This window comes from Acanthopagrus latus, chromosome 9 (genome assembly GCF_904848185.1).
Source record: "Acanthopagrus latus isolate v.2019 chromosome 9, fAcaLat1.1, whole genome shotgun sequence".
Classification (NCBI taxonomy): Eukaryota; Metazoa; Chordata; class Actinopteri; order Spariformes; family Sparidae; genus Acanthopagrus; species Acanthopagrus latus.
The window spans coordinates 28,921,457-28,946,796 of record NC_051047.1 but is presented as its reverse complement, the minus strand read 5'-3'; the positions used below and the strand labels follow the sequence as shown (position 1 = coordinate 28,946,796).

Below are 25,340 nucleotides of genomic sequence, written 5' to 3'. Positions count from 1 at the left end.
AACAATGAAACATCCAGCGAGCAAATTGTGGCAGCGTCGGTTAAATAAGCCCACAATAGAAAGTCAAATGATCCCTAATGGCTGCAGCTGACACCTGTACACGGTGACACTGTGAGGAGCACAAACACACAAATGAGACGTAGGACGAGAGGAAACAGAGAGGAAGTCATTTGTGGTGCATCATTGTCTCTGAGAAATTCTCGGGACTGTGAGGAGGAAATGCAAATGTGTGTGGCAGCAGCCCGGCAGCTCTGCCAGCATGTGTGTGGCATATTGAATGATAATGACAAAGCGGGCTGCTTCCCCTGCGAGCAGGCCTGCGGAACAATGATTACAGATTGGCCGGTGTGTCCCTCAGCTTCACCGGGGACTCTGATTCTAATGCTAATCACAGCCGCTGCCCGCTGAAATATATCTGTGGTCGCAAGGCAGCAGGAAATAAGATGGAATATCCCAGTTAGGCTGTAATTGTATAATGAAGCCCTGTTTATTTTGATATTTTAGGAATTCATACAGAGGCTTCTGGCAGACTTAACCTATTGCACCACCTGCTGGCCTGAGGCTGCTGCAGCCTGCTGGTGTTCACAGCACTTTGTTCAGACCTGCTGTCAGGACCAATCACAGGTGGACCGGTACAGGTGTGAGGACGAGTCAGAACACATTCAACAGGGGGTCTGAGCAGAAGAAGAAGAAGTAGAAGAAGTAGTAGAAGAAGAAGAAGAAGAAGAAGAAGAAGAAGAAGAAGAAGAAGAAGAAGAAAGGAGCAAAGGCTTTTGAAAACATGGTAACCACAACAACACCAGACTCCCTTTATAAATTGTGTGATTTAAGAGTTGTTGATTGAAGAGAAGCTCAGCACATTTTGCAGAAATGGTCTATGACAGATTCTGAAACATTGGTGTCTTCTTACAAGTTCAGCATTAAATCAGAACATTAAGTTGTTTGTTTCCTTGTTAAAAGCATCAGTTTGTTTCTGTGTCTAAATTCTATGAGGTCTCATCTGCCAGCATTTAGCCACTCTTTACACTGATTTCACCATTAACACCAAATTTATGAAAGAAGACAACATGTCATTAACGCCAAACACATCAAATATAATATACTAACTAATGCAAGCGTCTTCTTTAAAGCCTGTGGAAAAAGACCCCAGACTCCCTTAAAAAATCAATAAATTTTAAGTGTTGTTGAGACAGGAGGAACTTTACAGACTCTGTGAAAGCTGTATCTGACTATCTCTTAATTATTTGAGCCTTCTTGTAAATTCAACATTAAATGAAGACATTAAAGTTTGTTTGTTTTTTTCCTTGTATCAGTTTTCCTTGGAAGTGTCAGTTTGTTGGAGCCGAAGCTCGTCATCTAGCAGCTGTTTAAACACACTTTGGACTGATTTCACTATTTACACTAAATATATGAAAGAACATAACATTTTATTGAAGCTAAACATGTCATATTTTACAACTACAGTAAACAGAAACCAATATGTGATACTTCTTGGCGAAAGTCCCCAGACTCCCTTAGGAAGCTGCTCAATTTTAAGAACTGTTGAGAAAGAAGAAACTTTATAAATGTTGTGAAATGCTGTCTAACACAAATTCCTGATGATTTGGGAATTCTTGTAAATTCGGCAGATGTTATATATGAAGACAGATAAAATCTCCTCTCTGTTTGAGATATATGTGTTTATTTGAATATAGAGCGGAGAAGTGAGATCTGATCTCTGGAGTCACTCAGGACTGATGTTGACATCAGCTCTCTTTTATCCATAAAATGTAGATGTATGAGTTTGACTGTATTCTGTGTGATTCAGTTCATTTTAAAGACGTTTCGTCCTCCTGCTCGGTTCGGATCAGACGGTCTCGGTACCCTCGGCTCCTCCAGAGGGAATCAGGCTGCAGCACTCTGCTCCATCAGCTGCATCAGTCACACTCTCTCCCCCACCTCTCCTCTCTCAATGTACTTTATTTTCATTCCGAGGAGAGAAACAAGAAGGAGAGCCGAGGCAAAGTGATGCTCAGCTGCACACTCGATGTAGGTTAATGGAAGGGAGGAGAGTCTGAGCTCAGGCGGCCTCTGATTGGCTGGCGGGGGACGTGCAGCTTCTCCGCAGCACAACCTGTCACAGTTAATCAGGGCCCATCTCTTAACAGCCAGCCAGGGCTATCGGAGAGGTGAGCCCATTGCTATTCAGGACGAAACAGATGATAAATCATTTGTACATAATTAGTGCTCAGCAAGGTTACAACTGACACGTATTTTCATCTTAATTAGGAGGGAAATTTGTTCCATTAATTTAATTTGGTGCGCATGAGCGGCGCTGCACCTAACTAAGTTAATCTTACACCTGTCAGGGTGGAATGGAGTTGGGCCTCGGATTCCAGGAGAGAGTCTTTATCTGATGGTTTCATGCTCACAGTCCGACTGTAGAGAAGAAACTGAGGAGGACACAACTGCAGCTGTGCACATCTGTACAGGAACAGATCACACGGTGGTGTCACCTCAGTCATCATCTCATCACTGCACAACACATCTCTGCAGACTCACAGCAGCAACAGCACTGCAGCCTTCTCTGGGAGCTAAAGTAGCACTCTGTAGAGCGCATACCTCCGCCAAGGCCCCACAGTCTTCTAAATAAGCCTGATTATTAATATTTCCATCAAGATCAAATGTTTTATTCCCCGAGAAATAAACATAAAACATAAAAATGTAAAACAAATCTCATGATATTAAAATAATGTCATTATTTTCTGTTAGTCTTGGATTACCTAAATACCAAACAAGAACAAATAAGGACGACAGGACAGAAATATCAATAAGATGACTTTATTTAATCTTAATAATGAGTGTTGTTTTGAATCTTTATGTAAAATGTGTAATTCTGTCTGTATTCCCCCCTTTCACTGAATGTATTTCTAATCTAATTACATGTTATCTTCTGTAGCTTTGACAGAATATAGTCACCTTTTTTGTATCTAATAACATAATCCAGTTACATGTATATTATTGTTATTTTTGCTACACCTCTGTGCTACACCACTTCATGCTAACACGTTTATTTTAGCAAAACAAACAGGATGTAAATCTGATCTCAGATCAGAACAAAAGGGTTAAAGGTGATGAAGAGGAGGAGGAGGAGGAGGAGGAGGAGGAGGACTGAGTTTACTGGGTGAAATGTCCCTTTAAACAGTTTGGAGTGACTCTACGTGACTGAACAGAAAATAATACTCATCTTCGTTGGTTTGCAGTCGACCAATGAGGTGAGAGCTCTCTCGTCCCAGGACAAATATTTAAGCGTGTCTCTCAGACGGACATTATGGAGAACAACATGTTCCATCATGGAGGCTGCAGCTGCAGCCGTGTGATTTAGGGCAGCAGCAGCCTTCATATATCTGAGTGAGGATGAGTGTCTGATCTGGTTTCAGTCCAGCGGGCAGCACTGAGTCCAAGGCCCGGCTCTCCTCTCTGCTCAGAGCTGTATGAAGCTGTAGTAATTGCCCCAAAGAGGAGGTTCAATAGAGAGGACGCTGCAGAATGACTGATTTAGTAACTATAAGGTTTTCTAATGGAATTCTCTGCTGCCTCTCGGGCACTCAGCCTGACAACCATTACCTGAACTGATGCATAGTCCATTACAGGATCCCCCGCTTTAATAGAGTGTCTATCACGTGAAATACAGAGACGTCAGGTGCCAAAGCATGCACTCTCACCCATGTGTGAAGGTTTAACCCAACTGAAATGGCTTTTCTTTTAGACGCTGCTGCACGGCCTTACAGATGTATTGAAAATCAACAGCGGAGGAGAGAGGGAGGAAGTGGAGCGCAGACTTGTAAAACGCTGCTGCTGGACGACGCTGCACCCTCACAGTGACTCTGACTCTGTCAGGCTGCAGGTAACTCCTCACCTGATCCACACACGCCTCGCTGACATGGTGCCGTCCTGCAGGCTGTAGAACTCACACTCTGTAAAAAACTGGACATCAAGAGTCAAGTTTGATTAATTTACAATCAGATTCAAATCCAACCCAACTCTTATTATTACATAAAGAAAAAGATTAGAGCCCTGGAACAAAACGTTTGAGTTTTGATTTAATCTCAGAATTTGAGTCATAGAGACAGAAATAATGTCAGAGCTCCACTGAAATAATCTTATATTTTGATTATATCACTTCGCTGTCTCAAACAAGAATTAATCTCTCATATTCAGATACATGTTTGCAGTGCTGCAGCTAATCGTTGGTTTTCATTGACACACTGCAAAAAGGGGAAATTAAAAATAGCAGAAATAATCACTGAATCTGAGGAGAAAAGGATTTAACAGGAGTGAATAATGTCTCCGTGCAGCAGGAAGTTTGTCTGACAACACATCTTAATGTAACAATAACTGTAAGAAATTAAATGATTGATTTGGTTTTTGTTCTCAACTTCAGCCTGATGATGAAATACTTTATCTTTAAGAGACAAACGACTCAGTATGATCGAGTTTACACTCACATGTTCACTCCATCTGTTTTAGTAAAATAAAATACTCTGATTTTTTTTCCATCCATAATGTTGAGAATAAATTAATGCATAATAATAATTAAAGTCGACTACATTTATTGTATTTTATTTTTGTCTTGTTTAATTATTTAACACTTGTCATCATCAGCCTGTTGTAGTTCTGTATTTTATTCTCACATTACTAATAAATTAAGTCTCTTTCCCCAAACTACCATCGTACCGCTGCACCGTCAGCTGACACGTTTCTCTGAGCTCAATACGACCAAACTGCAACTTCCACCTGCAGCAGCAGATTCTAGTGAAACTTTATTCTGTCACGTCATCGTCAAAACTTTAAATATGTGACGAGTTCAACACATGATTTATTCTGTAGATGTTGAAATATTCTCATGAACTCAGTGAACATTTCACCGACAGATTTCATGTTGTAAGATTTCAGTAGTTTAAAGGTAATAAGCCACATTTCTCCTCGCTGCCTCCTCCAGACTTCAGTTATCTGAGTTGTAATAAAACATCTCAGCAGCTCGATCGATCCATCAGTTAAAGTAAAGCTGTTTGTCAGCCATCATGCAAATCGTCCAGCCGTGTCTCTGTGTGGCTGCAGACGGTTAAATAAGACAATTTGCTGCTTTTCTTTGTTGTTTCACACACAAACTGAAGAGTGTTTGTGACTGTTGGACTGAAGGAGACATTTAAAGACGTCACGCTGGGAAATATTTAGATTCTAATCAATACTAATCCTTCCTTCCTCTGAATAGAATCCAGCCACAGAACAGTCCCAGTTTCTCCAGTAAAATACAAAGCAGACCACCGACTTTATCCAACAGTCGAGTTTACTCAAAATATTTCAGTTGACTTTTGATATATGATTTGACAGATTTTAATATCAAATATTGGACATGAAAATCTCCAGAAACACAAAACTTGATCTCTCTACACGCTGAATTATTCTCACATGGATTAAAGAGAACTGCTCATCACACAGAACCAGAAAACAGAACCTGCTGAAGTCATTTTTCTGCTCGTCTGTCTCTGATGTGTGTCCTCTGTGAGTCCACTCCTCGCCCTCCTCTCCCGGCCGCCGGCTTCTTGTCCTTCAGCAGCTCCTCCCGCGCCATCGGCTCGATGATGGCGCCCATCTGCGTCACCACCTTGGGCTTGATGTTCTTTTTGACGGTCCTCTCGGTGTTCCAGGTGCGGCCCAGAGGAGAGCGGATGGTGCTCTCGAACTGTGAGTGGTTCTGGAAGGGGAAGGGCAGCGAGTTGACCTGGTGGAGTTTGACGGAGCTGTTCCTGTTCTCTGAGATGATGACGCTGGGCAGGTGCCGGTCCTTCCTGGATGGAGGTGGCTCCACCTTCATCCTGAACCTCTTGCGTTTGCTGCGGGAGGGCTTCAGGCCCGTCCCTCCCCACTCACCCCACCCAGGCAGCGTCAGGTCCACCACCTTCGGCTTCCCAGCGTCTTCCTGCTTCCTCTTGTCCTTCAGGAAGTCGGCGACGACGTCGTCTCCGGCGAAGGCCTCCTTGATGAGCCCCCGCTGGTCCAGCTGCTCCTCAGCGTCCTCGGCGTCCTCGACGGTCGGAGCCAGAGGGACCTGGATGACTTTGGTCTTCTTGGTGAGGACTTCTTTCAGCTCGATGTTTCTATTCCTCTTCTTAGTTTTTGCAGCTACCTGTTTCTGAGCGTCAGGTGGGGGGTTTGCTGCAGGTGGAGGAGGAAGAGGAGCTTCATCAGCGGCTGCTTCCTCCTGAGGAACACTGAGGAGCTCCACGTCCTCCAGAGTCCTGATCCTCGTCAGACCTTCCTCCAGCTGAGCCGACGTGTCCGTGACGTCTGCTGCTGCCTCGGCTTTCTCTCTGAAGAGACTCGTGAACTCTGACAGCTCCTCTTCCTCTCCGTCTGCAGCTTTATTCTCCTCCTCTTCATCATCATCATCCTCATCCTCCACAGTGATCTGAGCTTCAGTCTCCTGAGCCTGACGCTGCTTCCTCCTCTTATCAAACTCTCTGAGCAGCACTTCCTCCTCTGGTTCCTTCACCTCCTCTTCCTCCTCCTCCTCTTCCTCGGCTGCCCTCGGCTCCTCCTCGGCTGTCAGATCCAGGACCATGTCCTTCTCTGTGGGGTCTTCAGAGAGCTTCCCTCTCATCCAGGGGTTTGAAGGGTCCACTCCCTGCTCCGCATCGTTCACAAAGTCAGGCAGCACCTCTGCGTCGCCTCCTTCCTCCTCCTCCTCCTCCTCCTCCTCTGCGTTCAGCGAGGTCACAATCTTCTGGGTCAGGTCTTTGTTGACCTCCAGCTGCTGCTGCATGGCCTTTCGAGCGACCAAGTCGTATTTGCCCATGATGACCTTGGACTTGGCCCACTTGCCGCTGTTCTGGTGCTTCAGCGACATCCTCTCCTGCATCCGGGCCATCTCGATCTTGTTCAGCTCCTCCAGGGCGGCGGTCGGGTCCGTCTTCACCATCTCATCGAACTGCTTCAGGAACTCCTTACGTTTGGCCTTGTTCTGGACTTTGTGGTAGGCTTTGCTCTTGATCTTCCTCGCTCTGCGGGCCTTGGCCTCGTAGTAGGACTGCAGAGCTCGGGCTTTTTGGAGCTCGGCCCGGCGGATCTTCGCCTCCTCCAGGCTCATCGCCTTCATAGACGCCTCCTCCGCTGGGGTCAGGATGGGGTCGTGGATGGGCTGCTTGTTGGCGTGCAGCAGGGAGAAGATCTCCTCCTCCAGCGGAGTGCGAGCCTTCCAGCTGGTCACCACCTTCTCAATGGGTTTGGGTCCGGAGGGCTCCCGGTTCAGAGGGAAGACCAGCTGCTCGGCTCTCTGGTTCTGCCTGATGACGCCCCTCCACTTAGTCACCTCCACGGCCGCCTTCTGGAAAGCCACATCTCTCTGGATCCGGTCGGTCTCCTGCCGGCTCAGAGGGCTCTCGATGGTTCTGTTGTCTTTCTGCAGGTTCTTCAGCTGCTTCTTGGTCCTGGAGGTCACGCCGGGGGTTTTCTCCATGGAGCCGATCAGGTCCGACAGGTCCACCCGGTCCCGCTCACCCTCCGCGGTGACGGTGAACTCGGACATCTCCACGGCCGCCTCGGACCTCTCCCCCAGGGTCTTCTTCCTCTTAGCTCCCAGAGAGCTGATCGCCTCCAGCAGCTTCTGGTGTTTCCGTTCATCCTCCTCCTCCTCCTCGCTCGTGATGTTTTCATCGTCTTCGTTTAAGTCTTCATCATCGTACATCACCTCCACCTTCTCCTCCACCCTCTCCTCCACCCTCTCCTCCGTCAGCTCCGAGCGCTTCTTACCGCTCTTTTTACTCGCTTTCTTCTTAGACGCTCTGACCATGTTGGAGTAAACACCACCGCGGCGGAGAGGAGGCGACTGTACACACGTGTGACGTAAACCGAGCCGCTGTCGTAAAATAGACCGTCAGCGGCACTGTCGTAAAACTCTTCTTCTTCTTCTTCTTCTTCTTCTTCTTCTTCTTCTTCTTCTTCTTCTTCTTCTTCTTCTGCTTCTGCTTCTTCTTCTGCTAAAAAACTACAGATTCAAATATATATAATATAAAGTATATAATATCACTCAATAACAATAACTGACTTTGAAATAGACTTGATGGTTATTTATTGATTTGTCGGTATTGATTTAATAACAATACATACGATGCAATAGAAAAATATATCAGAATCAGAATCAGAAAAAGCTTTATTGCCAAGTACGATGTTACACATACGAGGAATTTGTTGTGGTGATATTGGTGCATGCATCAAATAACTAATAAGTGAAAATATAACAAATTAACAATATAAACTATTTTAAAAAGTAGAAAATATGACTATACAATATAAATATATATACACAATCTGTTTTTTGGGTAAAAGGATAAAAGGAGCAGACCAGCTGGCAGTGAACAATTACAAGAATGATGTGCAAATGAAAATGTGCAAATGAACAGGATGTTCAAGGTGAGCGTTAATGTAACACATAGAGTTATGGTACTGTGTAAAATGTGTAAAATATATCATTTAAAAAAATATAAACATGTTTTTTATGTATTGACATTTAATTGGTATAATAATGAGTCAGATGGATTATTTGTGTCCCTGTGTGTATTTCGTTAACATTAATTTTTAATAAGATTTATGATTTCTACCTTCTACCTATTTCCTCTGTGATAAGCAATGATATATACAAACAAGACAAAAATACGATAAGAGAAAAATAAAATACCAACAATGAAGACTATATACTAAGACTATATATGCTACATACTATACATGTTGTCTCATAATAGATATTCTCCTTTGTATTTTGGTTTATAACAATAGACAATTACCGCATAATGTAAGAAATATTAAGATAAATTAAAAAATCTACAGTAAAAAATGTGTCAAACAAATCTGTTTCTAAAATATATACATGTTTTTAAAATGTAAAAATAAGATGCTGACTTTTAATTTGTATGAAATGTGTTGGAAGGATGATATCTGGGCAAACATGTATTTCTTTCACTTGATTTTGTAATAGATTGATGATTTCTATCATTAATTCTTCTATAATGAACAGACATAGAACATTAACACAGAGACAAAAGAATATGTAACGTAGGAAGGAGAAAAACATTGGAAATAAAATAAAAGCGAAATATAAAGACATGAACAGAGAATGGAAAAACATAAATTATAATTATAATAATAACAAATAAATAATTTGTAAATAAAATGATAATTATAATGAAATAATGGTAATTCTTAAATTATGTATGTTAAAAACATCTTTATTTCTTCTATAATGAACACCAACTAAACACTAAGTAACAGACATAGAACATTAACACAAAGACAACAGAATATATAATTTAAAAAAAAACACTGAAATAAATTCAAAGCAAAATAAAAATACTTAAATATAAAATTAAGTGAAAACATAAAATTATGATTTGATAATAAAATCAACAATTATACAACAATAGCAACAAACATATAACATAATATATATAAACAATGATATTATAATAATAAAACGATGTATTTCTTCTTCTGGTCCAGCAGCTGTTCAGTGACCTCACTGCGCCCCCTGCTGCTGAAAAGTGTGCTTACATGTTGTGTCGTCGACGTGTTTGTGCTCCTCACAACACTTTAAAACACATATTATAGATTCAAATACCAGAGAAGGTGATTAAAAAGCCATAATTGCTGTTTTTGTGTGTTTCTGCGGTCAAAATTAGGCGTGAATGACACGAAATATCAGCGCGTCACGTGTCTCCGTCATGTGATCCGTCATCAACACTTCCGGCCAACATGGCGGCGGCTTCGTCTGTTTTCCACAGAGTGAGAACTGGCTCTAAAATAGGAGCTCAGTATGACCAAGACGGCAACCTCATCCAGGTAAAGAGCTTCATTATCTTCCTTTTAGCGCCGCAGACTGAAGTTATCTGCAAAAACCGCACAAAGCGACGAATGTCGGCGGACCGCTGGGGTGCTAACTAGCTAACTGCTGAGCAAAACTAGCTTATAACGGCTGAAATTAAACGTTTCTGTCATGTAACCGTTTTAACGGCTCAGTAGGAAGTTCAAGAACTGTTTGAAGAACTTAATTGTGGAGGAATATCGACGTTTTCACAGATGTTAGTCTGTTAGTCCCCCCTCACACATTAGCCACCTTAGGGAGGGAAATAACGCTAGCATCTATCAGCCACTGACAGATGAATATTTAATGTAAAATCTGCCTTTTACTTTAATATTTTATTAGCATTTGGCTGGTGCTAAATTCCCAGCTTGACATCAGCTCTCTGAGTTATGAAGCGGCCTTTCTGCAGCTGTCTTCCCTGCTGGAAAACCCAGCATAGACTAGCACCAAAACACAACATAGGCCATGATGATGATGATGATGATGATGGTGTGTTTGATTCCCAGGTGGAGACACGAGAGGATGAAGAGCAGAGCGTTAAGCTGGCAGAGATCCTGGAGCTGCTGCTGGCTGCTGGATACTTCAGAGCAAGAATCAAGGGACTGTCGCCTTTTGATAAGGTAACACAGGATCCAGAGACGAGGCAGTACTGCTCAGATCATTCTTCAGGTTCAGGAAGCTTCACGCAGTAAAAGAAAAAGCTAATTTATCTCAACTTTCCTCAGGTGGTCGGTGGTATGACCTGGTGCATCACCACATGTAACTTTGACATCGATGTCGACCTGCTCTTCCAAGAAAACTCAACCATTGGTCAGAAAATGTAAGTCTGTATTTTCAGCTGGCTCCTGAGTAAGAGAGACTGATTTAATATTTCACAGCGCTGATAAGATTTGTGTTAAAACTCATAGATATTTTCTCTTCTCTCTTAACACATGTTGCAAATGGCAGTTGTGTTGTCGTGTTCCACTGAAACAGTAAATATAAATCTTCACATCAGCGACAACATGTTTGTCTCTCTAGTCCACACTGGGTGGCTCTACACAAGGGCAGAGCAGCAGTGAGCACGACAACCAGCTGCTCTTCTTCTTCTTCTTCTTCTTCTTCTTCTTCTTCTTCTTCTTCTTCTTCTTCTTCCCAGCATCCACCTGCAGTATCAGAGGGTGTAGAAGCTGCACTTGTTAAGACAGTGAAAGGAATTGGACATCAAATTATTGCCTCTGTTCATCACAGATACAGAGCAATTGTCAATAATATAATTCGAATATCAGGCCTATAATTTTGTGTCAGTTTAAGATAGTTTTGGAGTTTAAGTTTTGGACTTCATTTTTGCTGTTTTTGTGCTGATGTAATCTAGCAGCTGCCATCACAGTAAAGTAAAGCTCGATTTGATCTGTGATGAGTGTTTCTGTCTCTCCTCAGAGCTCTGACTGAGAAAATCGTGTCTGTGCTCCCGAAGATGAAATGTCCTCATCGTCTGGAGCCGCATCAGATCCAGGGCCTGGATTTCATCCACATTTTCCCTGTGATACAGGTGAGAGGATTCATCCTGATCTGAGACGCAGAGACTCATCCTGTGTTAAAATTTAGCATCAAATGTGGCTGTTTGTTCACGGCATTTAAAAGAACTGACGATCATAAAGTCAGAGTATTATTTCTGTCTCTAGTGTCTTCCTCTAGTGTCTAGTGTCTCTAGTGTTTGTCTTCCAAGTTTTTTCTCCATCAGACAAAGACGTCCGACTGTCTGAAACATTTTAATGACATTTATTTCACCTGATGAGATCGGGATCTGTGATTTCCACCTTAACTGGATGCAGGACTTCATTATCAGCTCATTAACGTGTTCAGTTGACAAATTCCAGACGACAGGCTGAGCTGGAGGCTGGCTCAGTGTACCGAGTCGTGTTTCCTGTACGTGATGATCTGTGTTGTTGTGTCTCCTGTCAGTGGCTGGTGAAGAGAGCCATAGAGACGAGAGAGGAGATGGGCGACTATGTGAGAGCGTACTCCATCTCTCAGTTCAACAAGACCCACAAACTCCCAGAGGTAACGGTTCAGTACCAGAAACTCAGCTGAGTCCTAGTGGCTGATGGAGAGAAGCACAGCTAAACTGTAATCTTAGAAATTACATAAGTGTCTTTGAAACCTCAGGAATGTTGGAACATTCAGAGGTTTGTAGTGTCTGAGTTTGGAGCCGAGGTGGCATCAAATATAGGCTGCAAGGTTCCTGAAAGTGTGAGTCGTTTTCAGTTTTATCTGATAAATTGTATGTTAACAACAACACAGGCTTGAAAAAGTCAGTCTGAACTGTAATCTAGAGAAAGTCGAAGGTGTCCAAAGTCTTTATTGTGACTCCAGTTTTTATTTTTGTCTTGTTTTTATCTTGTTTTATATTTATTCTTCACTTGCACACTTTTTCTTTCTGGTTTTTACCCTTGAGTTGTTTCAACTTTATATAAATCCTAATGTGTTTAAACTCTTCTGAACAGAGTTAAGAACAAAATAGAAACAAAATAGGAGTGACAAAATAAAAATTGTCAAGAATTTCCTGTGTCAAAATATGATCTTATTCAGAACTCTGACTTTTATAAGATACTAAAACACTAAGACGATTTTAAATGCGATGTGTGTAAATATGTGACTTACTTACAGTCATGAATTGATTTCACCATCATTATTTATGTTTTCATCATTCTAAAGTTCAGAGTCTTTAGATAAATATGAGCTCCAGCAGACGTTCAGGTGTGTTTTACAGGTGTGTGGTTGTTATTCACCAGCTTGTCACGTGATCAGAGCTGTGAGTGTTGACGTGTCTGAATCTTTGTGGTCCAGGACGAAGAGTTTCTCCAGAGGAAAGACAAAGCTGTGAGGGCGGTGCTGGATGTGTTGGTGAGTCACTGTTCCATCAGACATCATATTCAGCAAAGTTACCACACACACAAATGATTAACACAGCTGTTTAGACTGAAATGTGGAAGAAAAAAAACTGATCTGTCCAGCTGATCTGTGACTTTTTTCTTTCTACTGAATATAAACTGTCAAACTTGTTGTTGTTTGGCAGGAAGTGTACAAACCTCAGAGGAAGTACAGGAGGCAGAGAGACGCAGGAGAGCTGCTGGACGAGGAGTCCAGAGTTCACTCCACTCTGCTGGAGTACGGCAGGTAAGACTTCCCCTCTTCAAGACGTCCATGTTGGTTATTGATTTCCATTTATCATGAATGTAGACACAGTCTTTGAACGATGTGTGTGTTTTAATCAGACATTTGTGATGTTCAGTGAGTTTTTAGACAAAGTTTCCACAGCGTCTGTTTGTGTTTTCTCAAAGATGAATCTGTAACACGAGCTGCTCCTCTCATCACACGTTCTTTAACCCATCAGTCATCCTGCTCACTGTTTCACTGACACTTGCACAAAACTGACATAAATTAAATTTATATCACCACAGTAACAGTAAAAATCAAGGAAAAATCAAGAAATCCAAAGAATCACTTTATTCAAACTGAGGATTTTTTAAAGGATGTCATGAAATACAAGAACGACAGATGTTTAGCCCTCCTCCCTTGCTGACCTTTGACCTGAACCCCAGTCATGTGCTGCTGTACTCTATAACCCACACATCTCATGTCTCATCTGTCTGACATGTTGTTTTTCCATCCATCCATCTCCACTTGTGTACTAGAGTGTCAGATTTCCTCCTGTAAGTACTGTGACTGTCTGAGCGTGTGCAGCTTGTTCCCTCCTCACACTTCTGTGTCTGTTCTGCAGCTCTCACATGTTTGAGACATGATGGATGCAAACTGCTGCTGTGATGCCTGTTTGGTTTATTTGTTCAGACAGTGGAATCCTGAGGCTGGTTTACTGCTGTTTGTTGTGTGATGTTGTAATGTGGCATGGTGGGTTTAAAAACTCCTTATGGGAGAAATTCTCACTTCAGTTCATTCACAGAAGAGTGTTTGTTCTTTCTCTCTGCAGGCGATATGGATTCAGCAAACAGTCCAAACAAGACAAGGTGGGTGTTGGACTGATTCTTCTATTGCTCTGAGAGTTTTGCTCCTGTTACTCCTCCCTTTCTTCGTCTTCACCTGCTCTGTCCTCCCTCCCTCCTCCAGGTGGATGAGAAGAAAGGCTCTCAGGCCGGCGGCTCTCAGGCGGCACCGCCTGGGATGTCAGAGGTGTCAGAGGAAGAAAACCTGCAGGCAGCGGAGGAGGTGATTTTATTTAATTTTTCATCATTTTTTGATGATCCGTATCAGTTTTTAAGTGCTGATTATTCTGAGTTCTGAAACTTTTCTAATTGCTCTCATTTAACAGGTAGTTTTATTACTAAAGTTTTCAGAATAAAAGAGGATTTAATGAACCTGGATTTGTTTGGCGTACTTTGAAGTTTATTTGTAGAGCACAATGTCATACTGCACTTTCCTGAACTTCCTGTTTTAAACTGTGACATAATTCTGGTGTTTTTTCTTTTAGATGAGAATCAAAACTCTGATGACCAGCATGGCTGCCATGGTGAATGAAGAGGTAAACACACCTCTTTTACTTCCAGTCTGTCTCCTGCTCCAGGTTCATGAAAGATGGACCGTTGGCTTCTTTTCTTCATGTCTTCATATTCTTTTAACTCTGTTTTGAGTAGTCAGATAATTTAATCTTTTGTAGGGATGCATTAACTATAAACTTGTGTGTTTGTGCAGGGGAAGCTGACGGCGAGTGCGGTGGGTCAGATAGTTGGACTTCAGTCTGAGGAGATCAAGCAGATCGCCTCTGAGTACGCTGAGAAGGTGAGAAACCATCAGCTCTCTCACAGTAGAGCCGGTTGGATTCATATGATCTCTGGTAAACTTCCCAAGATAAACTCTTAAAATTAAAACATGAAATAAAACCATCAGAGCAGATCGTCAGTGTGGTGTGTTGGTTGCTGCTTCAGATATCTGTAGAGGCATTAACACAACACAGCTGCCTGTTCAAGCAGCTTTCAGCTTTTCATTTTCTCTGCTGTTATCCTAGTTATAATATATATTTTGTGCTGTGTGTCCCTGCAGCAGTCGGAGCTGTCGTCAGAGGAGCGCTCGGAGCGTTACGGCCCGCTGCAGCAGCACCGCCGAGCGCTGGCTTCACTCAACAAACAGATCCAACAGAAGAAGAAACAGCTGGAGGAGGTGAGAGGGCCGACAAACCACACGTGTTCCTCACTGGGTCAAACTCTTTATCGCAGTGTGAAGTCTGCACAGGAGTGTGTGGTGTCTTTACAGAGACCAACGTGATGTTTGGTTTTTTTTATAATGCAGGATATGCATTTATAACCTGTTGAGGTCTTCTGTCCACCGAGTAGTTCAGTTTGTCACGGCTCCTTTTGTTTCCATGAGCAACCAGAAAAATAATAATATATCTCTAAACCTTCCTGTTCTGTTGAATCACTGCAGACCACTGATTGGACACAAAATGGACCCCGTCATTGTGTCTTAATGAGAGCTGAACTGTGACTTACAGCAGCGATCTGAGAGGGTTCACTAACAAGTGTTTCTGTTTGGTTCTGACAGCTACAAGTCAAACATGCAGAGGTGAAGAAAGGATCTGACGAGGCCAAGAGAAACCTGATGGAGGTGAGACGAAGCGTCAGACTTCTACATCAGCAGACACATGATGGAGTTAAAACTCAGAGTGAAGAACGACTGGTTCATGTTGTCTTTGACCGACCGAACTGCTGAATTACTTGTCAGACATTTTTAGTGCCTGTTGTTCATTATTATAGTTAGAACCCATTCTGCTGTCCAGAAACTAAACAAACATGAAGAGAAGTTCAGACAGTCTGACAAACAGCTCAGTCGAAAGTTTCAGGCAATGTTACGAAGTAACATCGATGACATCACAGCGAGTCATTCATTTGTACATCAGGAAACATTTTGTGTCTCCACAGGCGACGGAGCAGTCGGAGAAGCTGGACAGAGAGCTGAAGTCTTTAGACGAGATGGAGGAGCAGGCGGACAGCAGGTGAGTGGACACCAACGATCTCTGACTCTGGGAGGATGTTTCCTCCGTCAGCCCCAGCAGCTGCCTGCTGTCATCACGTGTGTTAAAGTTCAGTCGGATCACTGACTTCTCAGCCAACAAGGTTCTACTGCTTCAGACAGGAGGCTGACAGGAACGTTAAGTAAAGACTGTGTGTTTGATACACTTACAAACAATTAAAACATGTTAAATGATGGTTCAGTGTTTCTGCTCTGCAGCAGTTCAGCTCAGACTTTACTGACCTCTGGAGGCTCGTGACAGAAACTGCAGCCTAATGTCTGAAGTCAGAACGTGTGTGTGAAGAGCTCTGCGCTCTCAATGATTCAGTCTTCAGCTGTATTGATCTGTGATTGATTGATGATCAGACAGTGCATCTACTAAAGTGTTGTCCTGTTGATCAGTCTGCTGGAGAAGCTGAGAGCTCTGGTGACCATGAACGAGAGCCTGAAGCAGCAGGAGCAGGAGTTCCGCACACACTGCAGAGTGAGAACACACACACACACACACACACACACACAGTCTCATTAACTACTTTTTGTTTGTAATGTGATTAATATGATTAAATGCTGAGGTGTGATTGTGTGTGTGTGTGTGTTCAGGAGGAGATGGTGCGTCTGCAGCAGAACATCGAGGAGCTGAAGACGGAGTCGGGACAGGATACAGACGAGGAGAAGGTTCGTCTACAACATCACACACGTTATATCTCAGCTCTCTGAAGGCTCGTGAGAAAACTCAAATCTTCTGATCTCCTTTGATACTTTGTGTTTCCTCAGGAGAGGAACCAGCTGATCGACAAACAGTACAACACAGACAGAGAGAAACTGCAGAAGATCCGCCTGCTCATGGTAACAGCTTCATACAACAAACGCAGATAAGAAGCTGCTGCAGAGATCCGTGTGGACGGTTCTGTAGGTCACAGCAGCTGATAACACTGCGAGGATAAGAACCAGGCAGAGAGACGGTTCTGACTATAACACAACAAATACACTTTATTCAGGGTGGAACTCCCTGCGTATCCTCAGTATCAGCCCTGAAGATTAACGTCTTTGTTTTCTTAGTTCTCTGCATCATAAAACCAACAGTTTTTATTTGAAATGAATAAAATTCAGTTTGCATCAAACTTTTGAGAGTTAAAGTCCATCAGACATGAGGAAGGACAATAAAACTGTCCACTGAAACCAGCATGAGGACGTTATCTTAGTGTTCGACTCGGTTTTTAAATGTTCTTTAATAGTATTTAAACAGTTTCCTATTGAATGCTTCTTATCATCTTCATGTGAGAGCAAAGTAAAATGTTTATAAACAGCTGATCAGCTTCAGCTTGTAGTCGGTTAAAATGCTTTTTTTTAAATGTTTTTTTTAACATTTCCTGAATGTTTTCATGCTGAATGTTTCACACAATACTGAATGTGAATGTAATGGCAGTAGAGATGTGCAGCTCAAATTCATGATTGAGTTGAAAGAATGAGAAAAATCAGAGTTTTATGTATTTAAAACTTTCCTTCCTTCGTCTTGTTCAGGCTCGGAGGAACCGTGAGATCGCCATCCTGCAGAGGAAGATCGACGAGGTGCCGAGCCGGGCCGAGCTGACCCAGTACCAGAAGAGGTTCATCGAGCTCTACAGCCAAGGTGGAAAAGACTTCACGTCCTCCAACCATGAAGAAACGACTGTACGTGTCTGGACAAACATGTTAAATCTCTGCTCTGAATCTTTCTGTAGTTTCTGCCACGCACAAAGAGACGAAGCAGTTCTTCACTCTGTACAACACGTTAGACGACAAGAAGGTTTATCTGGAGAAGGAGGTGAGTGAACAGCAGGCAGCTGTTAGCAGCACCGGCTAACAAATACATGTTGTAACATTAATGAGACAACGTTTGCTGTTCTGTCTGCAGGTGAATCTGCTGAACTCCATTCACGACAACTTCCAACAGTGAGTACAAACACACTCTGCAGTGTGTCGTGTGTGTGTGTCGTCCTGCCGGCTGTCAGCTCAGTGAATAATCTGCTGCTCTGTCATCGTTCAGGGCGATGTCGTCTTCAGCAGCCAAAGATCAGTTCCTCCGTCAGATGGAGCAAATCGTGGAGGGAATCAAACAGAGTCGCATCAAGGTAACACTGACGGGAGAGTTCAGCTTCTTCCAACCTCGGTCTTCTTTTTCTGTGAAGAGGAAACTCTCACAAGTCGGTGTAATAAACCAGAACCACCCACAGTTCTGACGTGTGTGTGTGTGTGTGTGCGTGTGTGCGTGTGTGTGCGCGTGTGCAGATGGAGAAGAAGAAGCAGGAGAACAAGATGAGGAGAGATCAGCTGAACGACGAGTATCTGGAGCTGCTCGACAAACAGAGGCTTTACTTCAAAACCGTCAAAGACTTTAAAGAGGTGAGAAGCAGTTTGTTCTCCAGTTAAAGACACGTTAGTGTGCAGCTGAGAGGAGACGAGCAGAGGACGTCTCCGACTCACTGCTGTAATAAAAGAGGAACGAATCAGTCAGCTGATACAGATTTTATATGTTTGTTAATTAAATGAGACGGATAAAATATTCAAACATGGTTACGACACAACATGCAGCCAGGAAATTTTACAGTCAGCATAAGTTGTCAGTTCTTTGAGGACAGCAGTGATGGAGACGCATATCTTAGTCATTTCTGTGCTATGTACACAGTTTTTACTATAATATCGATTATTTCTTGACTTCAGTTGAAAACTAGCCTCTTGGCTAATTCTGTCATATTTACAGTAAAGTTTAAGAAGTGCTGAGAAATAAAATCCGACTATCGGAGGATTTGTTTGTCGTTGTAACTAGTTTTTTAAGTTTTTTTGTCTGTTGGTAAAAAATATCTGTACTAGTTTAGTTGATCATGGCCGATTATAGAAAAGATTGAAAGTAAAGAATCACTTTATTGATGATATGTGTGACTGATGATGATGTAAGTGATGATGTAACTGATGATGTAACTGATGATGTCATGTTTGTGTCTCCAGGAGTGTCGGAAGAACGAGATGCTGCTGTCCAAGCTGAGAGCTAAAGGAGCGTCTTAGCTCGGCCTGGTGGTAAACTGTCTGTTGATGTAAATGAAAGATATTTAATCTGTACGAGCTCAAACTATCACATTAACTTTATATGTACGCAGGTTTTATAACATTTCATGTGCCGGTTCATTAATATTCTTCATGGCTGATAAATGTTGTGACCTCTGATCTGAATCCTGTGAGAAGAGTTTCACAGTCTTCATGTGCCAAAATACAAAAATGACTTTGAATATTAAATTCCTCTAGAAAAGAAAAACTGTTTCAAAATGTAAAAATCAACCTATAAATTCTGACAATGTGTTTAATAATATTTGAGAAATTTTGCACAAACAGGAATCTGAACTGTAAAAACATTTATTCCCTTAAAGCTGCACCAGAAGAGAATCTGACAGAGAAAAGTGCCTGAACGTGTTGCTGCTGCAGGACTTTATGAACCTTCATCATCACACGCTGGTGTGAAGTGTAAAGTCTCCTTGTGAATGAAGTTGTGTTGCTCTGTGCCTCTGCAGTCTGAACTCACCTCATGTCTGACACTAACCTGCAGTGACGCTCATGTAGCAGCAGTGTTCAACCAGTAAAACCATGTTTGTCTGAACGTGTGGATGTCTGAGCCGTGACTCACGTCAGATAGACGTGTGCTGCCAAACACTGTGTGCTGATTGAAGACGGCAGCTATCACAAGTCAGCACAGTGTCAGTGTCACATGTTGGATCTGTGAAGGAAACATCCTGTTTGTCACCGAAACACAAAAGATCTGCTGTTAGACAAGCGGCTAAAATAAACTTCTGCTGCCAGACGGTTTCCACCAGGCCTGGAAATCCTGGAGGGTTTGTAACCGCCAGAGAATTTAATAAAGTTTAATCAGAAGGAATGTTTCAGGGTGTTTTCACAGGATGTTGAAGCAGATGGTCAATAACTAAACACGTCTTTCAAACTACAGTTAAAAACTTCAAGTTTGCATCGTAACATGTTTTTATTTCAGAGTAAACATCCAGAATCCACATCAAGGTTTTTATTTGTTCAGATTTCTGCTCTGGACATTCACACAAACTAGTTCATATTTGATAGAAAGTTTAATTTGCACATGTAAACATAAAATATCAGAAAACTTTATACAAAAAATAACTGTTTTAATGTGATTAATCAGCCAGGGAAGTTTTGTAGTGGTATCTGTTGGTAAATGTCTAAAATTTTACAATTTGTGTCTTTAAAATGAGTTCATCTCAGACTCTGAGTCTGAATCTTCCCTTCAGCTCGTACAGACTCTTCAGTGTTCATGAGTCATTCACAACCTGATCTAAAGGACTTTTAATTCATCAAAACATGGAGAAAATGTTATTTATTGTTTCATCACCCCATGGATCTGAACATACTGTCTACAGCCATAAAAACAGACCCAGTGTACCCACCGAGCGTTTTAGCACCGATTCAGAAATAATCTCCATCCGTCCTGACACACCTGAAACAAGTCCCATGGCTGCTGAGCTCTCTGGGCACTAATGTGCTGCAAACAGGAAGCTGGTCATCGGAAAAATCTCAGTTTCACACACTGATGAGTTTCTAAAATATTGATGTGCGTGTAGACCGGGCCGTTCCAACCCCTGGTCTCCTCCTCGGCGCCGGTCGGCCCGCAGGAGTGCTGAAGTTTTGCTCTGCGAGTCTTTTTAAAGCAGAAATGTTGCACGTTAAATCCAAACCAATAAACAATCTACAGTTTTTACTTTGTCACTTTCAAACTTGTTCAGACTTCAGTGCAGCTCCCTCTGGAGGTACTGAAGGTGTTACACACCTGTCACATGTGTGCAGTGTATCACTAACACCTGTTCAGCCTCTCTGATACTGCGGTGTTCAAATCCCTGCAGCTGGTTCCACATCTGGTGGACAGACTGAAACCAGACGAGCTGAGATGAAGGTTGATGAACATGCTCGGGTGTCCACATACATTTGGCCATGTTGTGCATGAATAACCAAAACAAGATGACGTCACCGTCCATGAGATCTCTGGGCTGGTTTGTGTTTCCCTCTATCAGCTGAGCTGCTCTCTAATCTGCTGATTGTGATAGTGAACAGACAGTTTGCATGTCTCTCGCCCGTCAGAGGTCTGATTGGACCTCATGAAAACATGTTGAAGTACGCAGGCTGAAAACTGTGAAACCGTTCTGCTCCAGTCTTCTCTGCCTCCTGTAATTAAAGTATAAACTGGAGCGTTCAGAGCAGATTGACACTGCAGAGAAGTCGTGTTGGTGAGAACATGAGGAGGTTTGTTTCCTCAGAGAGGAACACGTGTGTTCAGGCAGTGTGAGGATCACTGATATGATAAAGATGGAGTTCAGCGGAGTATCTCACTGTGTCAGTCAGTCGAGGAGGAGATAAAAGCAGGAAGTGTGTCGAGCGGAGACGAAGAGTGAAGCTCACAGAAGAGGAGGAGACGTTCAGCAGAGGACATGACAGTGTTCAGGACGTCCTCACCTGTCTGAAGTGTGTCACGATGAGTGTGTCCCTGCTGCTGCTGCTGGTCCTCAGTGTGTGTGACCGAGTGCTGGGAGCCAATAAACAGGAAGCCGTGAACTCACCTGACGACCACGGGACTCGTCTGCGAGGCCTCTGGAAGCTGCACATGAAGGAGCTGCTCAAAGGAAAAGGTCAGAAAACTGATGTGAAGATTTAGTTTGTCCTTCATTTGATAGAAGTTCTCCTGGTTTATTTAGAGACATTCAGCTCTGTTGTTTTCTTTGTTTCACATCGTGAAACTCAGATACGTTAGATCTTTTTACAGAAAAACACACATGATGAATAAACGGCTCCCACAGGTGCTTCCATCAGGATTCACTGGACAAATACTACTAATAAAGTCATTAATGTAGTAATATTTATTTATTTATGTCCTTCTGTCCTAACAAAACTTACAGACTGGAATGACGATGAAGGATAACTTTACACAGCGCCTCAGCTCTTAAAGGGTCATTCCAATATTTTTAAACCTGGGCCCTGTTTACATCTCATGGTGTCTGAATATACAAAATGTTTTGCAGTTGATCTCATGATTAAACAGGCTGTAACATAATCCAACATTATCTGTACAGATATACACTATTTTCCAAAAGAGTACGGTTCTTTTTGTTGAACTAGAAAGATTTTAGCTCTCTGTTCAAAGCCACCAGACTTCATTGACAAAAATGTTAATTTTACCTCACAGAACGTGGGAGTGACGCCTCAATCAGTTATTCTGTTTGTGTTGTTGTGTAACTCATGATGTCACTTTGGGATTCATCCTGGAGAGCCACTGACTCAGGAGGTCACACAAGAACACAAACAAAACGACCGACTGAGGCGTCACTCCCACGTTCTGTGAGGTAAAATGACCATTTTTGTCAGTGGAGTCTGGTGCCTTTAAATCTGAGCCTGCCAGGTGCAAAAACAAAACTTTCAGTGGTCTCTGCAGCTCAGTCCATGAGAGGAATCGTCCTCTGGTGTGGTTCGCTAACATGTCTTTCTGCAGCAGGTTCAAGTTCTCATCCAATCAGAGAAGGAGTCAAACAGCAGCTGCTCTACTGCCGCGTCGGGATTGGCTACCATCTCCAGATTCTGTCCAACGGCTCCGTGGGAGGCGTCCACAAACCCACCGAGAACTGTGAGTCCAGACACAATAACATGACTTCATGTGAGGAGAAATAATCATTTTGGAGTATTTATATGTCTGTAAATGTATAAAAACACAATGTATTCACAAAAAAGCTTAAAATGCACCTTAAAAGTGCTGATAAAGGTGTTATATATGTTCTGTATATTCATTTTTTGTATTTTAGAGCCAGTTGTATGTTGAAGTGTTTGAGATATCTGAATCCAAACCTTCCTCCGTCTCCTCCAGGCTGGCTGAAGGTGTTCGCTATGAAACATGGCGTTGTGGGAATCAGAGGCGTGAAGAGCGGCCTGTACCTCTGCATGAGCGCACAGGGACGGACGTACGGAGCGGTGAGCAGCTCAACATGTCCTCCACTCAGTCAGCTACATGCACAGGGTCAGCTCAAATAACTGATCAATGATTTCATTTGTTTTTCAGGCTCATTTTTCTGACGACTGCCTGCTGAAGGAGAACCTGGAGGAGAACCACTACACCACCTACTCCTCCCTGGCCCACCCGGGCCTCTACCTGGCTCTGTCCCACAGAGGAGAGCTGAGGAAGGGCAACGCCGTGGGACGCCACCAGTCCTGCACCCACTTCCTGCCGCGGCAGACGATGACGTGATCAGACGGCGGATTATTCAGAGCTGATAAAAAGCTTCACACTGAGGAAAAAGAACCAGAACCACATCAGAGGAGAGACAGTCGGTGCTGGTGATCATCAGGAGCTTCACTTCCTGTCAGTCACCTGGACACGCCTGGACACACCTGGACACGCCTGGACACGCCTGGACACACCTGGACACACCTGGACACGCCTGGACACACCTGGACACACCTGGACACGCCTGACACGGTCTGAGGTCAGTCAGCAGGCGGCTGCTCGGGATGCTGCAGCTGGAAGAGCATCAAATATAAACTGCAACTCTCAGGATTATTAGATTTATTCTGTCAAATGTGTATTTAATTTAATTTTATTTATATTTTTGAATATTTGTACATATTTTGGTGTCTGACTGAATAAAAGGTACAAAAAGTTTTATCTCCAGTAGTGAAACGACCAGCGACAGGCTGAACTCGTTACTCTGAACTACGTTATGGATCCGTGTTGAGAAAAACCGTCTTGGCACCAGAATCAGCTGTGAAGTCGCTCTGTTCAGAACCACCAGAGTCCAGAGTCACTGGATCAACACTTCATGGTGTCACTGACTGAGGCATCACTCCCATGTTCTGTGAGTTAAAACAACCTTTTTGTCAGTGGAGTCTGGTGGTTCTGATCTGGTAATGATTGTTTCTGGTTGGTTTACGTTAAAGAAAAGTGGGAGATCCTTCAGTCACAGTCTGAGCCGGACAGTCAGAACAACTGTACAAACGCAGGTGAACCGAAAGATTAAATTACAGCGATCACAGTCGTATCACAGCTGCTGGCTGAGGCGATCAACTGGACCGGTTCTGAAAGTTTCTGATTCTGTTTGTCACTTTAACACTAAAATGTAAAAACAATCCTGCAGTTTGAATCAGCCCTCCGGAGCCTTCTGACATGCTGAAGCCTGATCTTTGGGTGTTTTTCTGACAGAAGTTTCGACTTCCATCGGCATCTTAATCGTCTCTGAGCCCAGTGTTCACTCCCCGACCAGAACCAGAACCAAACAACAGACAGGAAAAGTTAGCAGCTAAACATACAGGTAGAGACCAACACAGCTAAACTGAGAGGAAATGTTGGACTCAGTGATGTGAATTATAAAACAGAATCTTCTGTGTCAGAAACGTTGATGGACGTCGAGATTCAGTGAAACTGTGAAATTCACGCTGAGAAGAAGCTTCCTGTGGTTGTTAATGTGAAACTTTATTAACCTTATTTATTTTGTCTGTCTAGTTTTATTTATTGTCGTTGTTGAATACGTTATACTTTTAAATAAAACATCGATTTTTTATAACCACCTTGTGTCGGAGCGGTGTGTTGTGAGTGGATCTTTACAAACTTTACAGATTCAGAAATATTTATTAAATCTGATGTTAACTTTTTATTTACTGATGATTCTGTCAGATTAATTAGTTTATCTAAATATCCAGCAGCTAGTTTTGAGTTAGCCGAGCTGAACAGCATGATCAGAAAACGTTTACTCAGATACCAGAAGAGGAAACAAAGATAAATCGATCAACTGTTTGAAAAATGTTAAAAAATAAAATAATTCTCAGCTGAAAACCTGCAAATGTTTTCAGTATTTAAGCTGACGGTAGTTTGACGGACCTGCTGATGATGATGATGCTGCTGAGGTTGAACTTAAAGGATCATTTCACCAGATTTAAACGCTACGATGCAGAAATGTTTAGTTTTATCTGCTCTGAGTTGAAGGTTTGTTGTTTCTGTTTGGACCCCAATAATTCATCAGTTCTGCAAACATCAACAGGAACAGAATCTCTGCCTCTGTGTTTTTCACCCGATGGGTTTGGACTTCTTAAAATCAGAACCGTCTGCGTGTCTCGGGGTGAACTGACCCTTTAAAACACATTTAACTGATGATGTTTGAGGGTGTTTTCAGGAAGCAGCTGGACAGTGAGGCCGGTCCAGGTTCTGACCAGCAGCTGGACAGTGAGGCCGGTCCAGGTTCTGAAGCAGCTGGACAGTGAGGCCGGTCCAGGTTGTGAAGCAGCTGGACAGTGAGGCCGGTCCAGGTTCTGAAGCAGCTGGACAGTGAGGCCGGTCCAGGTTCCGACCAGCAGCTGGACAGTGAGGCCGGTCCAGGTTCTGAAGCAGCTGGACAGTGAGGCCGGTCCAGGTTCCGAC

General features: G+C 43.0%; 3 protein-coding genes across 4 annotated transcripts; 2 read left to right on the top strand and 1 right to left on the bottom strand.

Annotated features, from left to right (window-relative positions):
* Positions 1 to 4,174: 4,174 nt before the first annotated feature.
* Positions 4,175 to 7,914, bottom strand: si:dkey-251i10.3 (uncharacterized protein LOC553498 homolog). Its single transcript, XM_037109063.1, has one exon. The coding sequence runs from the start codon at positions 7,829 to 7,831 to the stop codon at positions 5,507 to 5,509; it is 2,325 nt and encodes a 774-aa protein (XP_036964958.1). The 5' UTR covers positions 7,832 to 7,914; the 3' UTR covers positions 4,175 to 5,506.
* A 1,777-nt stretch (positions 7,915 to 9,691) lies between these two features.
* On the top strand, positions 9,692 to 19,526 carry ccdc93 (coiled-coil domain containing 93). Its single transcript, XM_037109065.1, has 23 exons — positions 9,692 to 9,873; positions 10,402 to 10,515; positions 10,621 to 10,715; positions 11,315 to 11,426; positions 11,840 to 11,938; positions 12,725 to 12,781; positions 12,954 to 13,054; positions 13,866 to 13,902; positions 14,003 to 14,101; positions 14,364 to 14,414; positions 14,585 to 14,671; positions 14,933 to 15,049; positions 15,431 to 15,493; positions 15,808 to 15,881; positions 16,301 to 16,382; positions 16,499 to 16,573; positions 16,673 to 16,744; positions 17,420 to 17,528; positions 17,620 to 17,702; positions 17,793 to 17,830; positions 17,925 to 18,009; positions 18,167 to 18,280; positions 18,884 to 19,526. Exons 1-23 carry the CDS (start codon positions 9,787 to 9,789, stop codon positions 18,938 to 18,940), a joined length of 1,908 nt encoding a protein of 635 aa, XP_036964960.1. The 5' UTR covers positions 9,692 to 9,786; the 3' UTR covers positions 18,941 to 19,526.
* Positions 19,527 to 19,954: 428 nt separating this feature from the next.
* Positions 19,955 to 24,492, top strand: fgf9 (fibroblast growth factor 9). 2 transcript variants are annotated; one of them, XM_037109067.1, is made up of 4 exons: positions 19,955 to 21,573; positions 22,434 to 22,562; positions 22,800 to 22,903; positions 22,992 to 24,492. In XM_037109067.1, the coding sequence occupies exons 1-4, from the start codon at positions 21,420 to 21,422 to the stop codon at positions 23,175 to 23,177; spliced, it is 573 nt and encodes a 190-aa protein (XP_036964962.1). In that variant the 5' UTR covers positions 19,955 to 21,419; the 3' UTR covers positions 23,178 to 24,492. The 2 variants fall into 2 exon arrangements, with proteins under 2 accessions (XP_036964962.1, XP_036964961.1); XM_037109066.1 differs by having other exon boundaries at positions 22,431 to 22,562.
* The last annotated feature ends 848 nt before the right edge of the window (positions 24,493 to 25,340 follow it).

Excerpts from the sequence above, each read along its gene's own strand:
- si:dkey-251i10.3 (XM_037109063.1), bottom strand. The coding sequence starts at position 7,831 with ATGGTCAGAGCGTCTAAGAAGAAAGCGAGTAAAAAGAGCGGTAAGAAG.
- ccdc93 (XM_037109065.1), top strand. The coding sequence starts at position 9,787 with ATGGCGGCGGCTTCGTCTGTTTTCCACAGAGTGAGAACTGGCTCTAAA. Across the intron at positions 9,874-10,401 it reads AAGACGGCAACCTCATCCAG|GTGGAGACACGAGAGGATGA; the intron begins GTAAAGAGCTTC and ends TTTGATTCCCAG. Across the intron at positions 14,102-14,363 it reads ACCTGCAGGCAGCGGAGGAG|ATGAGAATCAAAACTCTGAT; the intron begins GTGATTTTATTT and ends TTTTTCTTTTAG.
- fgf9 (XM_037109066.1), top strand. The coding sequence starts at position 21,420 with ATGAGTGTGTCCCTGCTGCTGCTGCTGGTCCTCAGTGTGTGTGACCGA. Across the intron at positions 21,574-22,430 it reads GGAGCTGCTCAAAGGAAAAG|CAGGTTCAAGTTCTCATCCA; the intron begins GTCAGAAAACTG and ends GTCTTTCTGCAG. Across the intron at positions 22,904-22,991 it reads AGGGACGGACGTACGGAGCG|GCTCATTTTTCTGACGACTG; the intron begins GTGAGCAGCTCA and ends TTTGTTTTTCAG.